The 24,421-nt window shown below is 48.6% G+C and overlaps 6 protein-coding genes across 6 annotated transcripts; 3 read left to right on the top strand and 3 right to left on the bottom strand.

The window, feature by feature from the left end:
* Positions 1–679: 679 nt before the first annotated feature.
* SNF1 (Sucrose non-fermenting protein kinase) lies at positions 680–3,275 on the top strand (the record flags this gene model as incomplete). The annotated part of the gene is made up of 4 exons (XM_031145165.1): positions 680–1,050; positions 1,106–2,710; positions 2,755–2,930; positions 2,980–3,275. 4 exons carry the CDS (start codon positions 680–682, stop codon positions 3,273–3,275), a joined length of 2,448 nt encoding a protein of 815 aa, XP_031009852.1.
* Positions 3,276–4,866: 1,591 nt separating this feature from the next.
* On the top strand, positions 4,867–5,697 carry ERV25 (Endoplasmic reticulum vesicle protein; the record flags this gene model as incomplete). The annotated part of the gene is made up of 4 exons (XM_031145164.1): positions 4,867–5,079; positions 5,137–5,260; positions 5,316–5,619; positions 5,679–5,697. The coding sequence occupies 4 exons, from the start codon at positions 4,867–4,869 to the stop codon at positions 5,695–5,697; spliced, it is 660 nt and encodes a 219-aa protein (XP_031009851.1).
* A 4,199-nt stretch (positions 5,698–9,896) lies between these two features.
* On the bottom strand, positions 9,897–11,479 carry LHYA1_G000169 (uncharacterized protein; the record flags this gene model as incomplete). Its single annotated transcript, XM_031145163.1, has 2 exons — positions 9,897–10,301; positions 10,355–11,479. 2 exons carry the CDS (start codon positions 11,477–11,479, stop codon positions 9,897–9,899), a joined length of 1,530 nt encoding a protein of 509 aa, XP_031009937.1.
* An 837-nt stretch (positions 11,480–12,316) lies between these two features.
* On the bottom strand, positions 12,317–14,186 carry LHYA1_G000168 (putative MFS-type transporter protein; the record flags this gene model as incomplete). The annotated part of the gene is made up of 3 exons (XM_031145162.1): positions 12,317–13,640; positions 13,693–13,798; positions 13,853–14,186. 3 exons carry the CDS (start codon positions 14,184–14,186, stop codon positions 12,317–12,319), a joined length of 1,764 nt encoding a protein of 587 aa, XP_031009938.1.
* A 1,457-nt stretch (positions 14,187–15,643) lies between these two features.
* Positions 15,644–18,879, bottom strand: BOI1 (Protein BOB1; the record flags this gene model as incomplete). The annotated part of the gene is made up of 3 exons (XM_031145161.1): positions 15,644–18,486; positions 18,546–18,689; positions 18,798–18,879. The coding sequence occupies 3 exons, from the start codon at positions 18,877–18,879 to the stop codon at positions 15,644–15,646; spliced, it is 3,069 nt and encodes a 1,022-aa protein (XP_031009936.1).
* A 1,280-nt stretch (positions 18,880–20,159) lies between these two features.
* Positions 20,160–23,956, top strand: Zmiz2 (Zinc finger MIZ domain-containing protein; the record flags this gene model as incomplete). Its single annotated transcript, XM_031145160.1, has 3 exons — positions 20,160–20,353; positions 20,416–20,704; positions 20,825–23,956. The coding sequence occupies 3 exons, from the start codon at positions 20,160–20,162 to the stop codon at positions 23,954–23,956; spliced, it is 3,615 nt and encodes a 1,204-aa protein (XP_031009960.1).
* Positions 23,957–24,421: the final 465 nt, after the last annotated feature.

The following is a 24,421-nucleotide window of genomic DNA, read 5'->3' as shown; positions in this document are numbered from 1 at the left end:
CAAGCATCGTCACAATCCGGCTCATTTGGGGGCCATGAATATTTCCTAATCACGATTCTTGGCTGTGGTTTTATCACAGCGGAAGTGGTCTTAGAATGCGGATATACCCGGGTGGTTAATTGTGGGTTGTACAAAGGTGAATCAAGACGTGTCATATAAGGTAATGATGGTTTTGTTTTTATATGTATATATACCAAGAGGCACGAAAAGTAAATACTGGTAACTCTGACAACACATAAAATCAAGTCCGACGTGCAACAAACTCTGATCACCCTATCAAAAAGGTAGAAAAACATCCTCATAAAAATCTTCGCACCAACTAAGATATCTCTATCGATACAAAGAGTCAAGTTCAACCGATTACCCCACAGTTGAATTTAGTGTCGCTTCAAGCTGCTGGACAAGAATAGCCGTGCAACCTGCATCATATCCACAACTCAACCAACTGCTGGCTTACTTTAACTACAGGTGGCACTGGTAACGTTATCGTTTCAATATTCCACGTCCTCTCCCGGGATGCTTGCATTAGCTACATAGACACCTCGTCGATCCTCAGTATTGAAGCTCTGTCAGCTCCCGCCCGGCTTGGTGGGGCAGTAGTGCATTAACGTCCCCGGACACATCCCACGATCTTCCCCTCCCCCAAAGCACATCCCACGGACTCAACCTAACCCCCGCAATGATGCCTCATGGCGCCGCCTACGACGATGGTGAGCTGGAGATCTCTCTGGCACCATCTGCCAACCGCCGCGCAAACAACAAGCCTCCAGATGCAAGCACTCGACGAGCTCCAAATGGCATCCATCATCGTTCTGTTGAGCCGGTGCCGCAGAAGAAGGCCGAGCAGCGTATCGGCGCCTACCATATCATAAAGACGCTCGGCGAGGGTTCCTTTGGCAAGGTCAAGCTGGCGGTGCATCGTGTGACGAACCAGCAGGTGGCACTCAAAATTATAGCTAGGAAGAAGCTCATCAGTCGTGATATGGCTGGTCGGGTAGAGCGGGAAATTGAGTATCTACAGCTGCTTAGACATCCGCATATCATCAAGCTGTGCGTATAATGCTTTCCGTATTTATATGTCTTGAAGCTAATTACTTTTTCGCAGATATACCGTCATCAAGACTCCCATGGAGATCATCATGGTGCTCGAATATGCCGGCGGCGAACTCTTTGACTATATCGTCCAGAACGGAAAGATGAAGGAGAATGAGGCGAGGAGGTTTTTCCAGCAAATCATCTGCGCTGTTGAATATTGCCACAGACATAAGATTGTACATCGGGATTTGAAGCCTGAGAATCTACTGCTCGACGAAAACTTGAATGTCAAGATCGCCGACTTTGGTCTCAGTAACATCATGACGGACGGAAACTTCTTGAAGACAAGCTGTGGGAGCCCCAACTATGCGGCACCGGAAGTCATCAATGGGAAACTATACGCTGGCCCCGAAGTTGATGTTTGGAGTTGCGGGGTAATCTTATATGTTCTTCTGGTGGGACGTTTGCCTTTTGATGACGAACATATTCCCTCCCTGTTTGCCAAAATTGCCAAGGGGCACTACGTGGTTCCAAACTACATGAGCTCTGGGGCAGCTGCGCTGATTAGGAAGATGTTAGCAGTCAATCCGGTTTACAGAGCCACAATCGAAGAGATCCGACTAGACCCATGGTTCGTGGAGAACTTGCCGGCGTATCTTCAGCCACCAGTTGAGGAGTTTATCGATACTGGAGTTGACCCTTCAAAAGCAATCATTCCCAAGAACATTGCTCCACACGCAACCGAGGCAGTGCAGGTGAAGCTTCACGACCAAGTCACGGAGAAGATCAGCAAGACAATGGGATATGGTATCAGAGATGTTCAAGAGGCTTTAGCAGCTGATGAACCGTCAGCGATCAAGGATGCTTACTTGATCGTCAGAGAAAACAAGCTGATGCAAGCAAATCGTAAGCACCTTCAGGAAACGCAGCTTGTTTCCGCGCAAGAGACGCCAGACGGAACATCACAAAGTTCCGGACGGAGGAACTCTTCGACTCCTGTTCCTGTTAGTCAAAACAGAACTGACAACCAAGCAGCAAATCTTTCAGATGACACAGGAAAGTTGTTATTCCAAGTACCTTCTCCACCAGCGTGGAATGATGGTATCAAGCTTGACACTACTCCCTCCTCACCATCACCTCCACCCCCACCTATAGAGGACAATGCCCCGAGTCCGGCACCACTACAATCTCGACCAAGCCCTCTCCTAGATGCCATGTCACCACGTTCTTCAAGCTCACTCGGCACTGACAGATCTATTCGACCCTATGTCAGTAAGATTGGTATCCTCCCGAGCAGTCTACCTGCATATCACAGAGACTTTATGGAAGCTCGAAAGAATGGCAGAGTTGTAGGGAGCGCTCTCTCGACTGCCCATTCGGAAGCAGACGAACCACACCCTCAAACAGAAGCGGAGAAGGCCGAGACGGCTCGCCGTCTTAACCCTCATTCTCGTAGTCAAATCAAGCTCGACGAAGCCAATAAAAGACCTACTGGAATGACCCCCGTTCCGCAAAGGAAACCAAAACCCACAAAGTGGCAATTCGGTATTCGCTCACGCAATCAACCACTGGAGGCTATCGGATGCATTTATCGTGCCTTGCAGAAGCTCGGCGCTGAATGGGTAGTAGATGAAGACTGGGAACCATCCCAAGGAGGAGATATTCAAGAAGACAGGTAAGCATATACTAGTTTTTTCTTTTTGCTGCTAATACTATTAGTACGAATAATAACAGCTTTGTATCAAATGGCAGTGGAGCATCTCTACATCATGCCGAGTCAATGACCAACGATGCGGGAGGATCTGGCAATATGAGATTTGACAAAGTCGATCCAAACGCACCATACAAGTTACCAGCAGATCCATGGGTTCTTCGCGTCCGTTGGCGCAAAGACGGTATGTATTACCCCGGAACCCCCCTTGTTCAAAGACTCATCCTCCATAGACCTCAGACGCCAGTCCCTAGTCTCTCTCAGCAGCGTAGGTGGTGGCGCACAAGCAGACCTTTCTTCGCCTCCCAGAACCGCAAATTTTGTACCCCTCGAACCCGTCGAGAGTGTAGCCATGCATCTCGACATCCAGCTCTACGAGATGGAGCCCGGGGTGTACCTCGTAGATTTCAAGTGCGCGGGCTATGAGACAGCAGACGGCATGTTACTAGAAGAAAAGGATGTTACTTCGCCATTCCCATTTTTGGATTTGGCTTCGAAGCTAATCATCCAGCTTGCCGAGGCGGATTGAACGATGCACAGGTTTTATGTTATGACTGGGATTTAAGATTTTTATATGGATGGCTTGCATGAAAGGAAGACAAATAAGGCAGGAAGGGCTTTCCGCGTGGCGTTGATGAGGGATGGATTTGAATACCCGGAAAGATATTTATGTCACCGATGTCGTTTCTTACCCGCTGCATCTTCATGAAGATGCGCGACATTTCCACTCTTTCTCAGTCAAATGATTACTGTTATAGACTCTGGAATAAAAGTGAAAGAAATCAATTTTGGGCGATAAAACTTATTTTGTGCATTCTGTTTGATTCTGTGAAGACTAGTGAGATGTAAAGTACAAGTCGGTGTCTCTGCTGAGGCTTTTAGGTTGCGATTTTCCACCTGAACTCCATGCCCTTAACGCCATAGGTATCCGATGCGGATATTCCTACTATTCCTCTCACATCACCATTCTCTCTCTCCTTCCTATAACTAATTCACCTCCTTCCCTACAGCCCTTCACCAAGCCACCCTCATCTCCTATCTCCACCCTGACCTCCGTGACCCCCATCAAACCCCTGTCCAGGCGGGGGAATCGGCGGAAACCCCGGCGGTGGCACGAACCCAGGAGGCGGCACAAAGCCCTGAAAGCCCCCCGGAGGCGGAAATGGCATCCCAGGCATGGGCAATGGCGGCGCACCTGGGAACCCAGGCATCGGCAGCCCCATTGGCATCGGCGGCATGCCTCTACCCCCTGGTGGCGGAATCATGCCCCCGGGCGGCGGCATAGGAGGGAAGCCAGGTGGTGGTATGCCTCCTGGGAAGGCGAAGGGAGGGGGAGGGGCGACGCCTGGGTTCTGGCCTAGCATTGGGTTCGAGGACGATTGGCCTTCGGCGGCGTAGGAGGATGTTATGGAGTCGATTACTGATTGGGCTTTCTCGTGGCCGATTTCTGGAGGGGTGGAGGGTTAGTTAAGGTGGATGGTATGGTATGAAGGAGGGGGGTGCTGTACGTTGGTAGTAGTCGACTACGTTGCGTAGGTGGTTTCGTCCGCTGTTATGTGCCTTTCGGACGCTCATCGAGTCGTGCGTGAGGTAGACATCGCAGTAATCGCCTGGAGGAGGAGTCAGTATTGCTTTTGAACAAGCTGGGGGAGGCTGCAGCTTGGGGAGCTTAGATTTTGGATTTTGGAGGGAACGTACAGAAGACTGGCATTCCTGTTAGCATATCTCATAAATAAGGTCGCAGGGGTTTGACTTACATTTTGGCATCTTGGCGAAGCTGTTCTCTCAATAGATGATCAGTTGGGGGAAGATGTTTAAGTGAAGCTCTCCAAAATTATAAGTCGGGGTTGATGGAAAGTTCGCGACTGGAGGCCTGAGGAAGGAACTACATGTGGCAGATACAAAAGCGGCACTCGACATGGATTATTTTAGGTGTGGCGCTCAACTTGAAATGTTAAAAACTGGTGCCGCTTTCCATATCTAGCGCAAGGATGAGCATCGCATCCCTGTAGTGCACGACGTGGTCTAAAATCGAGATATTCCCCCTTTACGCGACAGAAGCCCAAGCCAAGCACGTCTGAAATCGACAATCCTCACACGACCAGACCAGTCGATACACCATGGCATATCTCCAATCGCCGCTGCGCTCGCTGTGTAGCCTTCTTTTCTTCCTTGCCTGTGCAGAGGCGCTGAAATTCGACATCGAGGCCAAGAGTGCAGGGGATAGGAGTCGTGAGCGATGCATACGGAATTTCGTTGCGAAGGATACGCTGGTCGTTGTGACGGCTACTGTGGATGGGTATAAGGGCGATGGCATGAAGGTGGATATGCATGTGAGTTTTACAATTTGGAAGTGGATGTTGGGACAGTAAACTGATGGTCAATCTCAGATCAAAGATGCTGTTGGAAACGAGTATGGGCGACCAAAGGATGTAGTGGGAGAGCAGAGAATGGCTTTCACTTCCCACGCAGATGCCTCATTTGACGTCTGCTTCCAGAACCACTTCACTGGCTGTAAGTTCGCCTCGGATACGCTTTGAGAATTCATACTGATTGATTTTCCCCCTAGCCAAAGGAGTTTCACAACCCTACCGCCACGTAGAACTCGACATCGACATCGGCGCAGACGCCAAAGATTGGTCCGCCGTCCAAGCCACCGAGAAGCTCAAGCCCGTCGAGACGGAATTACGGCGCATTGAGGAAATGGTGCAGGAGATTGTCGCTGAGATGGACTACCTGCGGAGCCGAGAGCAGAAGCTCAGGGACACCAATGAGAGCACGAATAACCGGGTCAAGTGGTTTGCTTTTGGGACTATGGGAATGTTGGTCGCGTTGGGAGCGTGGCAGGTTGTTTATTTGAGGGCGTATTTCAGGTATGTCTATTCCCTTCCAATTTGCATTACCTGTATTATTTACTAACATCTTTAATTAGGTCAAAGCATCTCATATAGATACTGAAAATCATGAGCTGCGTGGCATTGTGGGCGAACGGTTTTCACGGCAATGGACCTCTTGTGTTACTAGTGGTGTAGAAAAATCGGTATATAATGTTAAATCAACATAGGGCAGGGAGTGCCACTAGAGCTCACGAGTTGGAGTATTCGATGTGACAAGTTCGTGTAATGATGTGAACGATTTCTTCTCTGCCAGCAGAACGAGTGTTTTGGGGGTTTATTTAGGCTCATATATATCATTTCTTTAAAGTTTAATCAACCCCCTTCTTCGCATCGTCTTTATATTTAGCTTGACTGCCAGAAGATGACCGTATTTCATAATGGAGAATGGAGCTCGGTCTGGCTGCAGTGGCATTTTTCGTGATCAGCCATTTTGGGTGTGTTGAGTTCAAGAACGCGATCGTGTTATAAATCACAAATAGGATATCTTCTGCCAAGACATAGATCTAATCGCATGGACTTGATGTTGTATACTACGAAGAGAGATAGGGAGTGAAGGAAGTCGCCAAAGAAGAGGAAGGTAGCACTAGGAGGCAGACCTCTTTATATCTTTGAGCGGTTGGCACCTTGATGGCCGTATACTGATTACAGCACAGGAAAGGACATCCGGCGTTAATACTTCATACGAGTCAAACGGGATATAAAACGCACGACCAATTCTCAACATCTATATCCAGGTTCGATGCAAGAGCTACCTAGAATCGACCCTTCTAAGTGGTGTTAATATAGTTCAGTCGTATGGCAAGTTTTGGGGGCTTCTGGCTTTTGCTGGGAACATTTGATGATGCTGTCTGTACTTTGATTCTTTTTCCTTTGAGCCACTCTTCGTCGGTCGTATGTTGCAAGAGTGACTTTCTGTCTCACGAACTAGTCGATCCAGACGTTCCCTAATTCTCATTGGCTTGTCAAACCCTCTCTTGCCAATTGCCTCGTTGGCCTCTAACAGTCTTGACTGGCCTTTCTTGCCTTGCACCAGCCTATGGGTCTCATGAAGTCCATTGGCATTACTCTTCCACGCGTTCGTTTACTTAGTCGCTGCTGCTCTTTCCACTTCCACCTTTGCTGTCATTCGCGCTGCCGCTGCCATCTTCGTCGTGCCTCTTCTGCTGGACCGCAAGAAAGCTTCTCAAGTGCATGTTGTCTTGATTGCTGATCGAGACAAACCAGTATCTCGATGGTCTCGGAATATACCCCTCGACATCCCCAGCCCTTCAGAAAGCTGAGCATATCGAAGTCTGGTGACGTTGTTTCTTGTGCGTAACTACTGCTTGTTATACGCAGACTCTTATGTTTCAATTTTGACGAGGCTTTTACTTGCCATTTATGTTATGTTATAAGAGGTTTTATGAGCCAAATCGAACGTGAATGAAGAACTTCAAAGAGCAGGCGCGGTCTCGGAGGGTCGTTGCTGCTACGATAACTTCTTCCCCATTTGTTAGTTCCCGTAAATTCGTCTCTAGCTCAGCTAGTCAGAAGTGAGTTTATAGCCACTTCTGACGATTCTATGCTCTCTATACCTTAACAAAACTATGCCCTTTGGCGTATTGCTCTACTCGTGGGCATTGAGTTCGTTCTACAACTGACAGATTCCCCTGATGTATCGATAGTGGGGCTAGCAAGGGGTCTCGGTTATAACCGAGATGGACTTTCAGGGGCTGAATGGCACAACTCGTATGCAAAGTGATAGGTCATTAATAATGTCATATAATATAAAACAAATAGCTTTCCTTGAAACGGGGAGTATGACCCAGGTATAGTAAGGGAGGCGCATCTTATTTCTAAATACATTCGCGGCTTTGCCCCTTCAACTTTGAGACTCAAAGTTACTGTTTGCTTGGTGAAGTGCCGGGATTTCGGTACCTGACGTAAAAATGCAATGCATGATCCTTCTTCTAGCTTCAGGCACAGCACAGTAGCGGTCTTTTCGCACAATAATCCTTAAGCATAACCAGTAGCAGTATACAGTTCGTCACTTAATCTTGACTATACTATTAATATTTTCTTCTGTCTGGGATTGCTTTTATATAATCTCGCTTATGCAATGTTACTGTAACTTCCAGGTTACTAAGAAAGAATACAGTACATGTACCTATGTACCCTGTACTATAAAAGTGGGATTTCCAAGTGGGAATTCTAAATACATGCTGCTCATTCGCGGAAGTACGATGGAACCAGATTCACACGTATGCTGTACTATAATCACCCCGCAATTCACCACAACGTCATGCGGCAAATTGCCATGTTCATTCGTAGATATACGGGATCAGGCAAGTTACTAGGATAATACTTAGAGCCTTCGAGGCACAGCATCTTGTACTTCGTAAAATCATTCGATATTCTTCCATCATGTACATTCCATTCTCATGTGAAGACCATAAGTTTTTAGGAGTGAGTCCTTTGACAGCAAGAGGTGAAAAGCTTAAAATGAGCAGGGGTTTAGCAATACTACAGGCCTATAAAGCAATTCGCATTCGCTATGTCTGATTTGTCGGCCGAGACCTCCGCAGAGAACCATTTACCTGCTAGTTGTACTGTGCCTCTTATAAGTTATAAAAGGATCTAGTACCGGTGATGCCGGTGCTGGAGCACGAGATCATTCTTCCTATAAGTACTAGAAGGAAGTCACCCTGCTCTCCTTCTTAGATAAGAACATAAGTATCATCTTCCCTCTTCAATAATCAAGAAGGACCATTGACACAGATCTCGACCGAATTCCATCTTCAGTCCAGATCTTCAAGATGTTGTTCCTGAACATTGCTGCCGTGTCCGCCCTCGCCGTCATGGTGGGAGCAAAGACATTTTCGTATGGATCTCCAGCCGTCAGCTACGAGTTCACTCTCCAAGGTTCCGACACGCCAGAGACGACGGACATCAAGAACAGGTACGAGAAAGCAGCCGCCCAACAAGCCTACACCCGCATAACCTCCGCAATCTCTGGCACAGCGTTCGAGAAGAATTGCTCCCACCCCAACGGCTATAGCAGAGACGAGCGAAACGCAACCTACGCCCTCAAGGACTGCATCATCGCCGCTTCCAACGACACCATTTTCCTCTCGCTGCTCTCCTCCGACATAGCCGTCGCAGACACCTTCTGGCAACAGGTCGTCTCGCAATCATCGTCCAACATGAGTGACTGGAAGGCTGCACGCGCACACGCCAAAGCCTATTTCGGCGGCTCTCTCACGGCCATCGCCTTCGCGGAATGGTCGATCTCCTCGAAGGCTGACGCAGCGAACTTGCATGCCAACCCGGAGCATTACTACAAGTCAACCCCTACCACCGCGAACGATGTCAGCTCTGAGATTCTGGAAGGGTGGGGTGGTGTCTTGTCGACTTTTGGCATGAAGCGCACGCATTTCAAGATTCCCGAGTATGCGCAGCCTAAATTCGATGGGACTGATTATCCAGCATCGTGGGCTCCGGGTCCTGAATTCTTGTTGCCGTTGCAGAGGGCCGGGAAGAAGAATCTTGCAAACGGGACGACGTTCGGGGTGCTTCATATTGCAGTACGCGACCTCGGAGTCAACGAGACGCTGAATGGTGTTGGAGGCATTGAGATTTACTCTGCGGTGTGGTATCCGGCCTGGGAACAGGCCTCGAAAGCCGATGCCGCGGAGTTTGATAAGTATCTGCGGGACGAGGCTGAGCATATGGTAGTAGAAGTCGTCAATCTCACCCAGAAAGCCCGGGATGATTTGGCCTTACTTTGATTGCAGATGTAAAAATTGGTGGTAAACAAGGCAATTCTGTACATAAAAGGTCCTTGTGCTTTGTATCAAAAAAGGGACAGAAATAATAGACTGATCGCAGCCAAAAATCAGTTGTCGTACTATCGTGTATAAAAAAAACTTCACCGAATATGGCAAAGGACGTGAGACGATTTAGTACTCGAATGACTGAGCTATGCTCACATCCTTACCTAAATAAGCACCTATACCTATGCTCTCTCAGCAGGACGGAATGCTCCAAATAGGGGCTTTAGCGAATCCTTGTTGTAAAAATGGGTTCAACTTGGAGGAAAAGGGACCAACCATTATTACCACAACACTTACTCCCTTCAAAAAAGGGTTCTGAAATTACAAATCTTCCATTAGGGTATAGTTCTAGGTATACCAATGCATCCACCAGCCTGAAAACGCCGCTCGCTCGCTCATTATGCACCATATGTATGAAGCAGTTGATTCTAAAGACGTGACCTATACCACAGCACCGTGCCCTCCTGAGCCCCCGCTACTAGGACCACCGGGTGGATTGTTAGGGCTCTCACTATACTTCGGCGCGGCACCTTTCTCGTCCATCGGAGGAGCATTGACATCCGTAACACCGCTATACTCTCTCCTAGGTCCATCCGCAGGCGCAATGTCGTCAGCCATCGCATCTTCGTAACTGGGAGGCGCGTCTGCAACTGCAGCACCTGGAGTACCGAGTTGTGGTGGGTATAAGGGATCGGCGGCTGGGACTGTCGGTACTGGTGGTTGAGTTGTGGATGGGCGAACGGGGACCGCTGGCCTTGAAGCCATGGCATGTAAGAGAGCCGCTGGTGGTTTGACCCCAGAGTAGATTTCCACTTGGAAGCGGAGAGGAAGGGTGACAATTTGAGGCTGTTATCTTGTTAGTCAACAATTTCTGGCATAAATCATACATGATTAATTACCTGTATTTCTCCTACAACACCATACCCCAAGCCCACTCGTACCTCTAGCTCGTACCTTCGCGAGAGGTTGCACGTGTTGAAGGAAGGGGCCACGGTATTAGGTAGCGGTATTCGATCCCACAGCTGTCCATCTATAATATTCTCTTTTCTTACTGGGTCCGATGGTGATCCCACCGGGATTGACAGCCCATTCAAACTAATCAGCACCCATGTACTCGTCTCTGTTCTTGCAACGTCCTGCGCGCGAACCTCTGTGAAGCCAAATAAATGAGCTTGCAAGGATACAATGAAGACATTCTCTGCGCTCTCGTTCGTTTTTCTCATTATAATTCGTAAGGGTATAGGCTCGTTACATGTTAAAATCGCGGGACTTGGTAAGCGGGCGTCAACCTCTCCTTTCGGCGCCGTGCCTGATAACGGCGTAGGATTCTTCTTAAACATCGACGTCTTCTTCGCATAAGGTGCTAGACCGGCTTGGAAGACAAACGGCCGTCTCGCGAATATTTCATTCGTAGTGGGAGGAGGTCTCGGAGATTCGATGGGAAGGAACTTGAAACCAATTGCTGATCTTCTGTTCTCCTTGAATATCGATGGACGCTGGACCGTACACTTCACATAATACCTGATTTCTGCCTCACCCGGAAACCCAGTAAGAGATGGTGGTAATGTCTTCCTCACATGCTTGTATTGTAATTGTTGTAATCCACCCAAACCAAGCCCACCAAAGCCACTTCCCGGGCCCATCTGTTGCGATTGAGGGTCTGCGCAGCCGTTGTTGATGGGGATCTTCAATCGAAAAGGGTATACATGTTGGCCAGCCCTCAGCGTATATGCCTGTCCCATCATTGTACCACTCGCGGGATCCGAGCTTGGAAAAACTTGTTGCATTTTATATAAAATCTTGTGGTTCTCCATTACAATTCCTTGCCGATTGTCTCGTCTGTAATGCTGTTGGTTCATCTGCGGATTTGGGCGCATCAGGATCGTTCTACTCTCCCCTTCCAACTTGACAATAATGGCAGATACATTCTCGTCGCTGGTGAGACTTAGGATGATCTTACCACTGATGAAATCGAGGTTGGTATAAAAGGTATGGGGATTGTCGAATTGAATGCGAACAGACATGTTGGATAAACTTAGAGAGATCTGGCGGATGAATTGCTGAGAATTTGGTCGAACAGATCTTCCGGACTGAAAGGCAACTGTAGCAAACTCTGTTGATGTGATGCGATACGGTATTGGTATTTGAACGTTTGGAGTCGGATCTCGGGACAGGTCTGGGAGGAGAGGGGAGGGGAGGGGGAGGGGCAAGGTTGGAGCTCAGCCTCGAAGAAGGCTGGAGGGTTTACGCAAGCCTTTCTTACTTGGCGTCGGGATTTCGAAGGCTTGGAGGTATAACGGCGTATATGGATATGGATATGGATAGGGACAGGGCATTATGAGATTGAAAGGAACGAGGTGAGGTCGAGGTGTTTTTGTTTGGCGCCAATTCAACATAATCCAAATGTTTCCAGCGAACATCTGCGTCATTCTGCCATTCTCAATCCCTGCAAGTCAGCTCATTCCCGGTGGCGCAAACCTCAATCGCTTCGAAGTCCTCGCACTCCTACCCATAAGAGGTTTTTACATATTTTACTATACGGCTCCTATTTAATGTCTTAAACTACCTGGATGGTCAATAATTTGTAATCACTCCTTCATGAGCCTCATTTCCACTGCTTGACCACTTTCAAAACCGCTGCATGTTTTACATTGGGTTTATGCGACGGCGAATAGGGGCTGGTATGGATCACTTTTTCACGACAGACGATTTGGGTTGGATGTGATGCCAATGAGTATCGATTTCCAATTATACCTCTCCAAAGTAGACTAAACTCATACTCCCGAGATAATATCCAAACCATGCTTTTCGTTTAATGCACTAATGAGTCTCCTCTTCTACGGGTATATCCACATCCAAATCTACAATTTCTGCATGCCTCTTGTTTCAATAGGTAAGAAGCACATCGCAACGAAAGCCCCCAAAATCAAAGTACCACTGACGAAGACAGGTGCATTTGGGTTCGCACTGGGGATGTTGGCAGCGATGATCGGGGCACATAATCCGGCAAAACGATTCAAAAAGCTGGAAATACCGGTAGCAGTGCCTCTGTTGGGCGCAGGGAAGACCTCTGGTGTGTAAGCGTACAAGACACCATACATGATGTTCTGGAAGAATGCCTCGACGGATGAGAAAGCGAGCTGGGTCTTGGATTCCGCAGAGATAGTGAAGAGGAAGAGGAAAACTCCGGATAGGCAGGTAGATATGGCCATGGTTCCCTTGCGGCCGATATAAGGGATGTCAACAGTGTAACAGGCAAGTATTGAACCGGGGACACCGACGATGGATGTGATGGCGTAATTGCGATAAGTCTCATTGGCAGTAACTGCTCCTCCAGAAGAGCCTTTACCTTTCGACAGGTACTGAGGCAGGAAAGCGTTGAAGAGAGGGTAGCCCATTCCCATGGTCGCCCAACAGAACCAGAGAAGACCAGTAGTCCATCCCAGCTTTTTATCGCGGAAAAGGGGCCCGATACGCTCACCAGAGAACGACGCCAGCTTTCTCTTGACGACTTCGAAGGGAGTGAGCGTGAGGGTTTCTACGACTAGGTCGCCGCCGATCTCGTTGAGGATCTTCTCCGATAACCAAGTTGTCGTCCGATTCTTGAAGGCCATTCCGTGAACCACGGCTACAGCCTCGGCCTGACGGCCACGAGAGAGGAGGAATTTAGGCGACTCAAACAGATGGAACAGGGCGAACCGGGCGAGGAACATGCAGAAGGTGATTGTGCCCAGTGTGTAGACGAAATACCTCCAGCCGTCATCGTTAGAGAAGCGGCCGCCCAAGAATGCCCAGGCAATCAGTGAAGCTACAAGTTGACCGATTGGCCACCAAATGGAAAGGAGGGTCAAAAGGCCACCTGATGCATTCGGTAGGAATTCGAGGAAGAGTGCACCATCAACCGGCAGGTTCCCTCCAACGCCGACGCCCAGAGCAGCGAAAAGACCACAGGCACCGATCCAGCTCGGGGCGGCTCCAGCAGCGATACCGAAGGCGCCTGCAATGAAGAGAGTCATGTTGAATGCGAGACGGCGGCCCATGATGTCAGAGCCGATGCCCCAGAAACTCGCACCAATGCAGAGACCGATGAAGAGAGAGCATGTTGTGTATCTCACGTGGGTGTCGCTGATGCCGAACTCTTTGGAGAGCGACGGGAGCGTCAGAGCGACTCCTTGGAGCCAAAGACTAATGGAACAGTTAGTTGATAGACACAGTATTGAATATTGGGGACCCGTACTTGTCGGCAAACCATCCAAAGCCACAGAGGGCGAATAATTGCCAATTGTATCTGCCCATGCCAATATCTTGGATAGCCTTGTTGATAAGTCTACTCTTTACTTCGTCTGTAATGGTACGTTAGTTACGAAATCAGACGAATCATGTCACACGTATCTTACATTGATACTGGGAGTCTCCCCCTTCTGCGGAGGTGACGAGGGCCATATCATCGCTTATCTCTGCACGGAGCCCTTCGATGGTATATGGACTGTAGCCTAAGCTGTTACTTGTCATCACGCCATCGTCATTGTCCTTCGAGGCACGATCATTGTCCTTTTTAGCATCGTCCACATGGGACGAGCCATCTGAGAGGGATGGCCGACCCGAATTCCGGCGTGCATATTCGGCTGCTACTGTGGGGTGGCGGATGGCTTGCGACAGCGGGACGACAACGCCCTTGTAGTCGTCCACAGACGTCTTGTGGAAAGGGTTGGTGAGGCCCATGAACACCATGTTTTTGGCTGTTGTGTGTTGCGGGTTATTGATTCGCTTTTAGGGATTGGTGCGAGGGGTTATCGTATTAATAAGGTAGGTAATAGGGAAAATAGGTAAATGCTGCTTTGGTGCTGCCGGAAGAGGGTGCTGTGGTTGAGTCCTAGGGAAGATATCGATGTTTTTTTTTTTTAATTGAGGGGGAGTCCGTCAAGAAAGATACACGGGATCCAGTACCTCTGGAAATGCAGTTACAATGGTGCCGTCCGCACCTGCTTCTGTAGTTATATCGATACTATGAATTCACACTAGATACAGGGATGGCTATAGGCCCTGGTACCAATAGAGGGTTGTGGATGCCTATTCACCGACTCTCGAAAACGTATGCGTATACGGTTCTACGAATAGATTCAATTTCTTGAGTTCGAGAGTTGTTCGACTGGACTTGACTGGAAAAAAGTATATCGATAATTGAGTTTTGAAAATGGAAAATTGTTGTGTGGGTGAAGTGTCAAAATCAAAACTTAAATGGAAAGAAAGAAGTAGGTAGCTCACCTGGATCCTCTTAAACCCATCCCCCCATTTTATGGTGTTAACGCTTGGCCGCATCCCACACTGGACCCCGAACTTACCAGTAAAGTGAGCCAAATATTTGCTATACCAAGGACGCCAGTGCGGAGACCAGAATGAAAAATTTCCCTCTCGAGTAAAATCTGATGATGTTCACGTAATTAACTAATGGCTTTTCCCAAATCATCGCACACGATGGTGGTACGAGTCTTGGCAATTAGGTAACGAGTAATTATTCGTGAAAATTTGTGATTAATGTAAACCCCCTGCCGAAGAATAAATACTATGGAGTAGGCTGTAGGCCGTGGAAGTATGTATAGAGCCTCAAGTGGTCATATTGAAATGGCGTGTGAATGGCGTAGTACCTAGGCAACTAGTTGGGGCATTGGGGTCCAAAGGAAAAAAGTTTCTGGAATGACATAATAATATAGGTATAGCCTACGGTTGGTACGTGGGGTTTGAGGTTCTAGAGCAGAAGTGATGCTGGTATGACATACTGAGGTCAAAGGATGTACGATGGAGTCTAGAGAAGAAAGGGGAAAGACAGACAAAAAGCACAAAACCCACGAAAAGACTCACGTAGAGATGGACGGGGGAAAACACTGTGAATCTCGGTTTTGGTATATGCGTATATGCCTCCCCTGTGCCGTATGCTACAAAAGGTAACGTCGAGTAATCGCTTGGAATGTCCATCGCTCATCACCTTCATCTCATCCGTCATCCAATATTATCAAGATCCACCATGCCAGTCCTGCCAGCCCACGTGCACGCCGAAATTATTCGAAATTGTAAGTGTGTATGTAACGGGGGATTGGCTACTGGAAAATTAGAAAAGGGAATGAAATGTGCATAGTAGTTCAAAGTTCATTCACATGAATGTAATTGTTGACTCATAGAGTCTCATAAGCTCACGCCGTATGTGGTTCGGGGTCCTTGAGGGAGTTGTTGGCTAAAACTGTTCCCTCTGCCGTGACTGCATTCTCGGGCTGCTGGGCGTCGGATTTCGATACTCCAGAAACTCCACTGTCAGCCTCGTGTGATTCGCGATCGAAGATGATGCCTTGGATGTTCAATCCATTTTTATCGCTGGCCGGTGTCTTCATTGCCTCTTCATCAACATGCTCATCTAAATTCATCAATGCTGGAGGGCGTTGTCGCATAGCTCGAGCCTTTGCAAGAGAAATTGTCTTTTGCGTGTATGTTGTCTTCAGAGGCGCTGATTCATCACGATCGATGGTAGCTTTCATGATTGCGGCCATCCAGAGTCGGCCTTGCTTGAGGTTTGGGACCGCAAAGTAATGTACAGTTGGCTTGGTAAATGTAACAGCCCTCGACAACCCAGCTCGTGGGGGGACAAGTTTGAATATGAACATGGAATCGCCGGCGCCCTTGGTCAAAGTTGATTCAGCTTCAGCATCTGCCTCTGCAGAAGCTAGTGTTGGAGTGTGGGTGCCCGGCGGGCTTGTCGGGCTGTTCGTTGCACCCGTAAGTGTGGCGTGCAGACCTGTGAGACGATCACCACTGGCGGGCAGGACCTTGTGGAATGATATATCTATCAATCCTTTCTCTTCCTGGTCATCTTCGGAGTAATAATAAGAAAGTCTTCGTCCCTTCAGAATGAACAGGCGTGGCTTCCACGTTGTCATCAAATTGGTGCTCTTCTTCTTCATCCAGCCACTATAATCGGCCTCAACCATTTGCTCTTGTGGCGGTTTTTTTTCAAGACCACGAGTATAGGCACTCGTCTCCTTCTTTGACTTCTTTCTAGCAGCCCGTGCACTGCCAGGGGTAGCCATTGTACTCACATTACTTGCGTCAGGAGAGTCCAAATCGAGACTTGGGCCAGCAGATGTTGTGCTTGATGTAGTTCGCGAAGGTGATTGTAGAGGTGACTGCTTGACAGGCGAGTCTGCTGGGGATGTGATACTGCTTTTCTCATGACCAGTGACGGCATCTGATATCGCTCGAAGACCGAAATGTCGATTTGCTGTGGATTTGACTGACTTGGTTGGTAAAAACCAGTCTGATCCGCGAGACGTAAGTTTTGGGGATACTGTATTCCCGTGAGAAGTCTCCTCAAGCTTGGTTACAGTCGGAGAAGGTGCATCTTTGGGTGGTGGTGCAGGTCGAGGAGGTGCACTAATTGAATTTTCCGAGGGTGTCCTACGGCGGCCATTTACCGTGAGTCCATAATACTTCTGAGCAGCGGATGGGGGTGCAGAATCGCGGATAGAATCAACACTACCAAATCGAGAGTGTCTAGAGTGTGCAGTCGCGCTTCGGACCCTTTGCTCATCCGTGTAACTTGAATTTCGAGAGTGTGTAGTAGTGCTCCCCCTCTTTCGTAGGACATTTCGTTGCCTGGCATCAGCCTCGTTACCTGAGAAATAACCTCGATCTAATGCATCAAAAGGGCTGGAAGGAGCGGTGCTTTGCGACAATTGATCTGTAGAGCTTCTCGGGACTCCTTTAATGCCGGAGGAAGACAACGGTCGACTAGGTAGAGAGGAAAGTGGAGGCGAAGCAGCCGCCCCCATGGTCCAATTTCTGTCGAATGAATGCTGTTTTTTGTGAGTCGCATCCTGGGATTTCGGAACTTCACCTGCTACTGCACTCATAAGTGAAGTCACAGTGAAGTCATTTGCAGAATTCTGTCGTGAATGATGCAGGTCACGGATAGATGCAGCGGATGGTCGCTTCTCCCCTGTCGGTCGGGGACTTCCTTGCACGGACTTTGGTGACACAGGAGAGACTTCTTGGAGCATTGACTGAGACCTGGAATTGTGTTGCTGAGAAAGGCGCGTGTTTTGACGAGATGCGGGTCGGTCCCTTAAGCTTGGTATCCTAGGTAGCATGGCGGAGGAGGTCATGCTACGACTCCCGTGCCGTCCACCCTCCTCAGAACCAACGTCGCTGCCATATGTTCCGGTATTGCGCCTTGTCGAAGTTTCTCCACCGATCTCATCTTGGAGATTCTTAATCTTCTGCCAAACCTTCAGCCTTCGCCCGACGGAGCCTAGATCGAACTCTTTTAGAAAAACTGAGGTTTGATCCATCCCAAGAAGAACGTCGCCCGTAATTTCCTGATCCCGAAAGACCTCGCAATGCTTCGTGTCCACTCCGACAGTGAAAAGGTATTCTGCAACTTGGTCGGGTGTCCAGCGTGTTACTTCAGCCTGTGTGTGGAGTGCTTCTTCTTCCTCGTCTGTCTCCTCGCCGTTTATATAGGAAAGTCTTTGGTCCAGGTGGCTGCTGTATTCACTGCCAGAGTCATTAGTAGTCCCTCGCCTATCTGTTCCGGCAGCGCTGTGGTGGGGTGAATTCATGTCCGTGATATGCTCATCAATGACGCTTAAAGTCTCATTCATCACCGGGCTGTCTTGCCCGTGGACGTGCAGTTTGGCAGTATCGGTAACGCTTTTCGGTGGTAAAGAAATGATGGAATTCAGGATCGCTGGAGGAACAGCCTTTTCGGGCTCTTTGGGAGTAGTAGTCAAAGGTGATGTGATATTTGGGGAGTCCAGAATCTCTGATGCACTAACATGACGACTGGCTTGGGGGGTTTTATCCTTCTCGGGAGTCGGAGCAGACATTCTTAAATCAATTGGAAGCGTCGTTTCTCCAGTATTGCTTGCTGCCGGTCGCTGCACATTTTCTTCTTTCGCCGAATCAAGTGTGATGGGTGACCGTGGAATCTGGGAAGCTATCGGTGGATATGAAGAGGGACCTCTTGGAGCGATTCTGGTGTATACTAATGGCAGTTAGTCCCCAGCTCTCAATGGAGAAAGATTGCAAGTTGCAAGAACTAACCTTCAGGAAATAGGCCACTATTTCCAGTTGTCAAGTGTCGCCCAAGATACCATCCATCTCCAAAATCATCGTCGCGTTCGATTAACTCGACGCGGTCTCCCTTTAACAAGCTCAATTCATCTGAACTGCGGGCCGAGAAATCATCTACATGTGATGAAGGTCAGCAAGACTACCCCTTGCCCACAATATATTGAAAACGTTGAGAATATGATGCGTCTCGACCGGCTTCGCACACAAAAATTAGCCACTTACGGATCACGATCAATATCTGCCCTGGTTCTGGTCGTAGCTGGTCGGGCCTGGCATGCGGCTCGATGGACAGTCGGGTCGCCATCTTGCCTTATCCCTCCTCCTTTTTGTGCCTTCTCTTCTCTCCACGTCTCTGGGGACGGTACTATCACACGAAACACATCGGAGGAAAAGCGTATATATATATATATATAGGTTGGGGTGGATTATTGATTCGAAGGGGGCGGGGGAATAGTTCCAAGAAGGACAGTTTGTTTCGGAAGATCTGGCTGAGGCTCCGAGGGGAGAGGGCTGTCAAGTTCGGGTTGGACGATAGCCTTTGGGTGGTGGTGCATAAAAGACAGCGGGTATCTACTGTCGCAAACAAGCAAGCATGGGTCTGTCGACGCTCAGGGCTCCGGTAGGTACTGTATGCCGAACGTGAACCAGTAGACGAATGACGACAGTACCGGCCTCTGGAGGGTGCAGGAGATTTGAAGCAGCAAAAGAATAGTGATTTTGACGTTGGGTGAAGGGTGACAAAACAGAATCGACGATGACGAAAGAAGTGAAGAAGGATTGGACTCGAGAAAAGACGAGACCAGACAAGACAAGACGCGACAAGACTACGGGATGATTGAGTTGTTGACTACTACTACTACCGTACTACTACCTGGTGCTACTGTAGTACTGGCGGTGTTTTTAGATGGAACTGGATAATAATTGCGCGCTCTTTCTGGATGCGGGCAGGTGTGGCTTGTCCTAGCTGGCGCTATTACGGTAAGGCTCAACCCTAAAATTCAGTGCATAGGCCGTGAACAACACCACCGCATGCGTCCCGTCCGTCCAGGAAGGAGAGAGAGTCTCATTCAGCCCATTTCTTACTACTTACTCTACGAATACAAACAATACTCCAGCTCTACTTTGACTTCTACTTCCACTTCCACTTCCACTTCTTCTTCTCCTTTTACTCTACTATTAATCCCACCTCTAAGGAAGACTTTGTTGTTTTCCTTTTCCTAAATTTCCTCTCCTCTCTAGAATTTTTCTTCCATCATAATACTCTCTCACTCTGATCTGCGCCCGCCAATCTCTTACACTGATACCGGTACTGCACTGCACCATACGTCTCTATCAACGTCGTCACAAATCGCCTTTGTCTCGCAGACGAGACTGTACCTAATATACCTACCTCACTGCCAGATCCTCTCTTCTCTTCGTTTCGTCGCTGTCGCCGCCTTGTCATACTCCCACGCTTGCGCCCTCACCGACCTCATGATACAGATACCCTCTGACAAAAAAGTACTGTACACGGCATGACTGACTCTTCCAAGTCCGATCTTCAAGCAATCGAACCCGATGTGCCCTCGAATAGATATTTAAGACATGCGCAGACCTCCAGATAAAGATGGCAATGCCATCCCCTCCGACCGAGACGTCGTATCGTCGAATGCAACTCTGGCCGTATTTGGGGCTGCTCGACGCAAGTCTTGGATGACGGGAGCATCAACGCCAGTGCGCCCGACCCCTCGCACAAATCCATCTAAGGCTGCGGTGCCGCAGGTCTCTTTTGCACAGAAGTAAGCCGAACTTATGGCCCCTAAGCATGTGGCGTCATGCTAATAAGTGTTCTATCAATAAGGTCGTCTGAAGCCGTCTTACCTTCGCCAGCCCCGAGCGATGAACCAAGTCCTATTCTTGCCAACTCCAGTGTCTTTAACAGCAGATCGCATATCGAGAATCAACAGCAAGCACATGTCGACGAGAACCAATTTCCTTCTGCCTCAACCACTCTCCATTCCTCTGATGATGAGCGTCGTCCCACAAACGAGGCAAATATTGAAACCAATGCACCGCATACGGCACAGCTTCAAGCTGCACTTTCAGGACACGCGCAGATTCGAACTTGCGAGAAAATAACAACCTCCCCGGTACGTCTCAACTCCTTACCCCCAAGGATACTGTCGGGAAATGCAGTCTCGCATACAAGGAAGACGGAGCATCAACAAAGACTACCTTTGGCACAGACTGCTCATTCTAATAATACTCAGGGTCATTCATTAGATCGGGAGCGGTTTGCTACTGACCCGCAACGACAGACACATCCACTCGTGGCTTCGCCGGCCATGGCCCAGCCACCCCGAGAGAATGTTCCAGCATCAGTACCTGCGCGAGACCGTTCGCAGATTGGATCAGGCCAGCTTCCAAGTCCAAATCAAAGCAGTGTTTCTTCTCCACGGACTGCCTCCAACATCATGCCTCCCACCATGATGCAACAAGCTCAATCGTACCCCAGCCCAGGCTCAGCAGCTACTGTAACCTCGAATCCCAACAAACGCCAGCGAACACAGCCTCCTGTCATGCCATCATTGAAGCCAAGGGTGGCCTTGATACATGATCAGATTACAGCTGTAGGTGGATTGGATCATCTGAACAGTACCCTCGAAAGGCCGAGATTCCAGCTTCTTGAAGATGCCTGCCGTAGTGAAGATTCTTTTTACGTTGCTTTGCACCAGATATTTTGTATATGGGATCTTCCTGATCCTACACAAGTTACTAGCATCCGAGATTTTCCAAATACGTCAACGCTGCTGCTCGCATTCAAGATAGTAGGCCAGCTAATCCGCGATAATGGGGGACTGGCACCCCATCACAAGAAATGGTTCGCCACGTTCCCAACCCCGTTACCAGATCTGATGAGAAGTTCGGAGCCCTATCGTAGAACTGTCGGGAATGTTGGTGTGTTTTTGGGAAGACTAGCCTCGGATTGGGCGCTGCTATCCAGCGAGTGTGCAACTAGGTCGTATCCCCCACTTGTCGATGAACTCGTAAATCGTTTAGGATTGCTATCTCCAATATTGCAAGGAGTGGTTTTTACAGCCGCTCGACGCAATTTAGGAGTTACCGATGATCCGATAGGACGGAGGATGGAAGATCTTTTCAAAAAAGATAGACAGGATCACCAAAACCTTGCCGCCCGTTACAACACTGCGCGACCACCAACAGAGAAAGAGATACACGAGCGAAACCATAAACTTGCGAACGAATATGTTCTACTCTCCAAGCAGCACATGCGGTCGCGACGTTCTTTGGGATCAGCCGTGTCGAGTCCAACAACGCGTCTCCCTACACCTGTACTTCCGAGTAGTGGTTACTTTCAACCTCCTGCTGGGGCCACAGCAAGTGTAGCGGCTGGCACACAGGCTGAAATTAATCTTGGTCCGAGACAAACTTCGAGTCCAAATATTATTGGTGCTTGGCAATCTGCTAACCAGCCTCAACATAGAGTTGGAAGCACATCATCTCCCAATATTGCAGCACTTACAATAGCTGGACGCTCGCCGAATTTGAATGACCATCGTATACCAGCTGGTACGCCAAGTCCGACTTTCTTTCAAGACCCCACCACGCAGTCACCTATACCTGTACAGCAGGGTTTCAACCCAGCATTGAGGAGCAATGCCACTAGTAGCCAATATAATCATAACCTAGCGGGATATGGACCAAGCACTACAAATGGAGCGGTCTACCAGACCCCATACCAGGCTCAACATCAGGCACAATATCAAAGTGCGAATCCGAGTACGCAGCAACCGCCTGTCTCAACACAACAATTTCATCTGGCCCAGCGGCAGCAGCAAATGCAATTATCTACGCAACTACCCCCCTGGCAAGTACAAACCCCTCAGCAGCGACAACAGCTACAACAGCAGGCTGTAATGCTTCAGCAGCATCAACAACAAGCCGTTATGCAGCAGTCGCATTCAAACCAACAGATGCAGCATGCTCTAAACCTGAATCGTGCAGCACAGATTCGGAGCGGCAGCGGTTCTGGCATCAGCCCTCGTCAAAGAGCACATTCTAGAAACAACAGCATATCTAGTAATGGTAGACAAACCCCAGGTATAAATACTTCCAGTGTCCCGTCTCCTCTCTCAATTGCAGAACCGGCCCTAAACGCGACGCATGTTAAGCAATTGCATCTACTTAATCGACCATTCATTCCTACGCTCGACATGGTACCAGTTCCGCAGCCGGTAAACCCAGATGTGACCGCTTTACACCAAGCACACCTTCGCAGCCCAAAACTGGTCGTTTCCGATGTGTTCCCAGATTCGCAGAATGATAAGTCCCAAAGATACTATCAGACTATGAAAGGCTTCGCATTTGGACCGGTAAAGATACAAAAAGACATCGCATTGATGGAATTCTACTTTACCGTCCGTGCTGATGACCTGGCGTTGATTCCTAGAGACCGACCGGCTGGTGCCGGGAAAGTTTCAACGCGAGAGCTGACAAGTGGAGCTCTACAATACCGATTCAGGTGCATTCAGACAAAGCCTGAAGTAACGGCATGTTTGCCCCCAGATTGGGTAGTGAGTGATACAGTATGGCCCGACAGCATATTTGCGCTCTTCAATTCCGAGCATCTAGAAATAAGGCGCAAACTTCTTCATGGAAAAGATCTGCCTATCGATCTTACCCAATCCGTTCTTGCTGCTGGAGCAAACTTTACGAATAAAATCAAAATTTCATTGCCAAAGTCACGTCAAAGAGCGCTGAAAGATCAGGGATATTTCATCGCTGTTGAAGTCATCGAGACCATTAGGCATCAAGAGATCATGGAAATGTGCCTCCAGCATCAGCGCATATCCGCAAACTACACCCTGGAAGCTATAAAGAAGAGCCTTGCACCAATAGGCGATGAAGATGACGATTTCGCCATAGTGGCAAGCGATCTGACCCTCAGTCTTGCCGACCCTTTCACGGCTCGCATTTTCGATATTCCAGTCCGTGGCAACAAATGTCTTCATCGCGAATGCTTCGATTTAGAGACCTTCCTCCTTACGCGAAACAGCAAGCCTAAGAGGCCGCAGCAACCTTGTATGGTGGATGTCTGGAAATGCCCATTATGTGGTACAGATGCACGACCCTACAGTTTGCGGGTGGACAATTTTCTCGTCTCAGTGAGACAAGAGCTAGCGAAGCAGGATAATCTGGACGTCAAAGCAATCCTGATCTCTCCCGATGGAACATGGCGCGCAAAACTCGAACCGAAAGTTCTGAAGCGGAAAGCACCTTACGACGATGATTCTTCAGACGACGAACAGCCTCGACAGCGATCGGCTAGAGAAACGAGCAAGAAGAAAGCGGCGGAAGTCATTGAATTGGACGATGATTGAAATAGGTTGCTAGACCCTGATGCCCCAAAAGATATTGTTCATGCCGTTCTATTCATTTCGCAAACTGGTTAGCTTGTTATATTTTGCTTACATTGCATGCATACATGGCCCTGGCGTACTTTGGCTTTGGAAAATGGACGGAAGGAGTTGACTGACTTGATTGATACCTACCCGGGATAAAACGGCGTTGGGAATTGGACGGGAATTATAGCATAGGCGTGTTTTGGAGTTGCTTGTGCTTCATTATCAAGAATGCGTTGTTACTTTTGCATGGCTGGATTGTGCTTTTTGCAACACTAGCATAGGATTGGAAGGGGCGAGGTGTGCCGGTGTATGAATGAATATGAAAACCAAAGATTCCAACTACGAATACTTGACAACAAATACATCTCGACAATGTGACGACATCTCTGGATCTAGACCGAACCAAAGCTTTTGTTGCACTTCGCACTAACAACTGGATGG

Source organism: Lachnellula hyalina (assembly GCF_007821495.1).
Source record: "Lachnellula hyalina strain CBS 185.66 chromosome Unknown contig00001, whole genome shotgun sequence".
Lineage (NCBI taxonomy): Eukaryota > Fungi > Ascomycota > Leotiomycetes > Helotiales > Lachnaceae > Lachnellula > Lachnellula hyalina.
The sequence above is the reverse complement of the archived record's forward strand: the minus strand, read 5'-3'. Positions and strand labels throughout refer to the sequence as shown.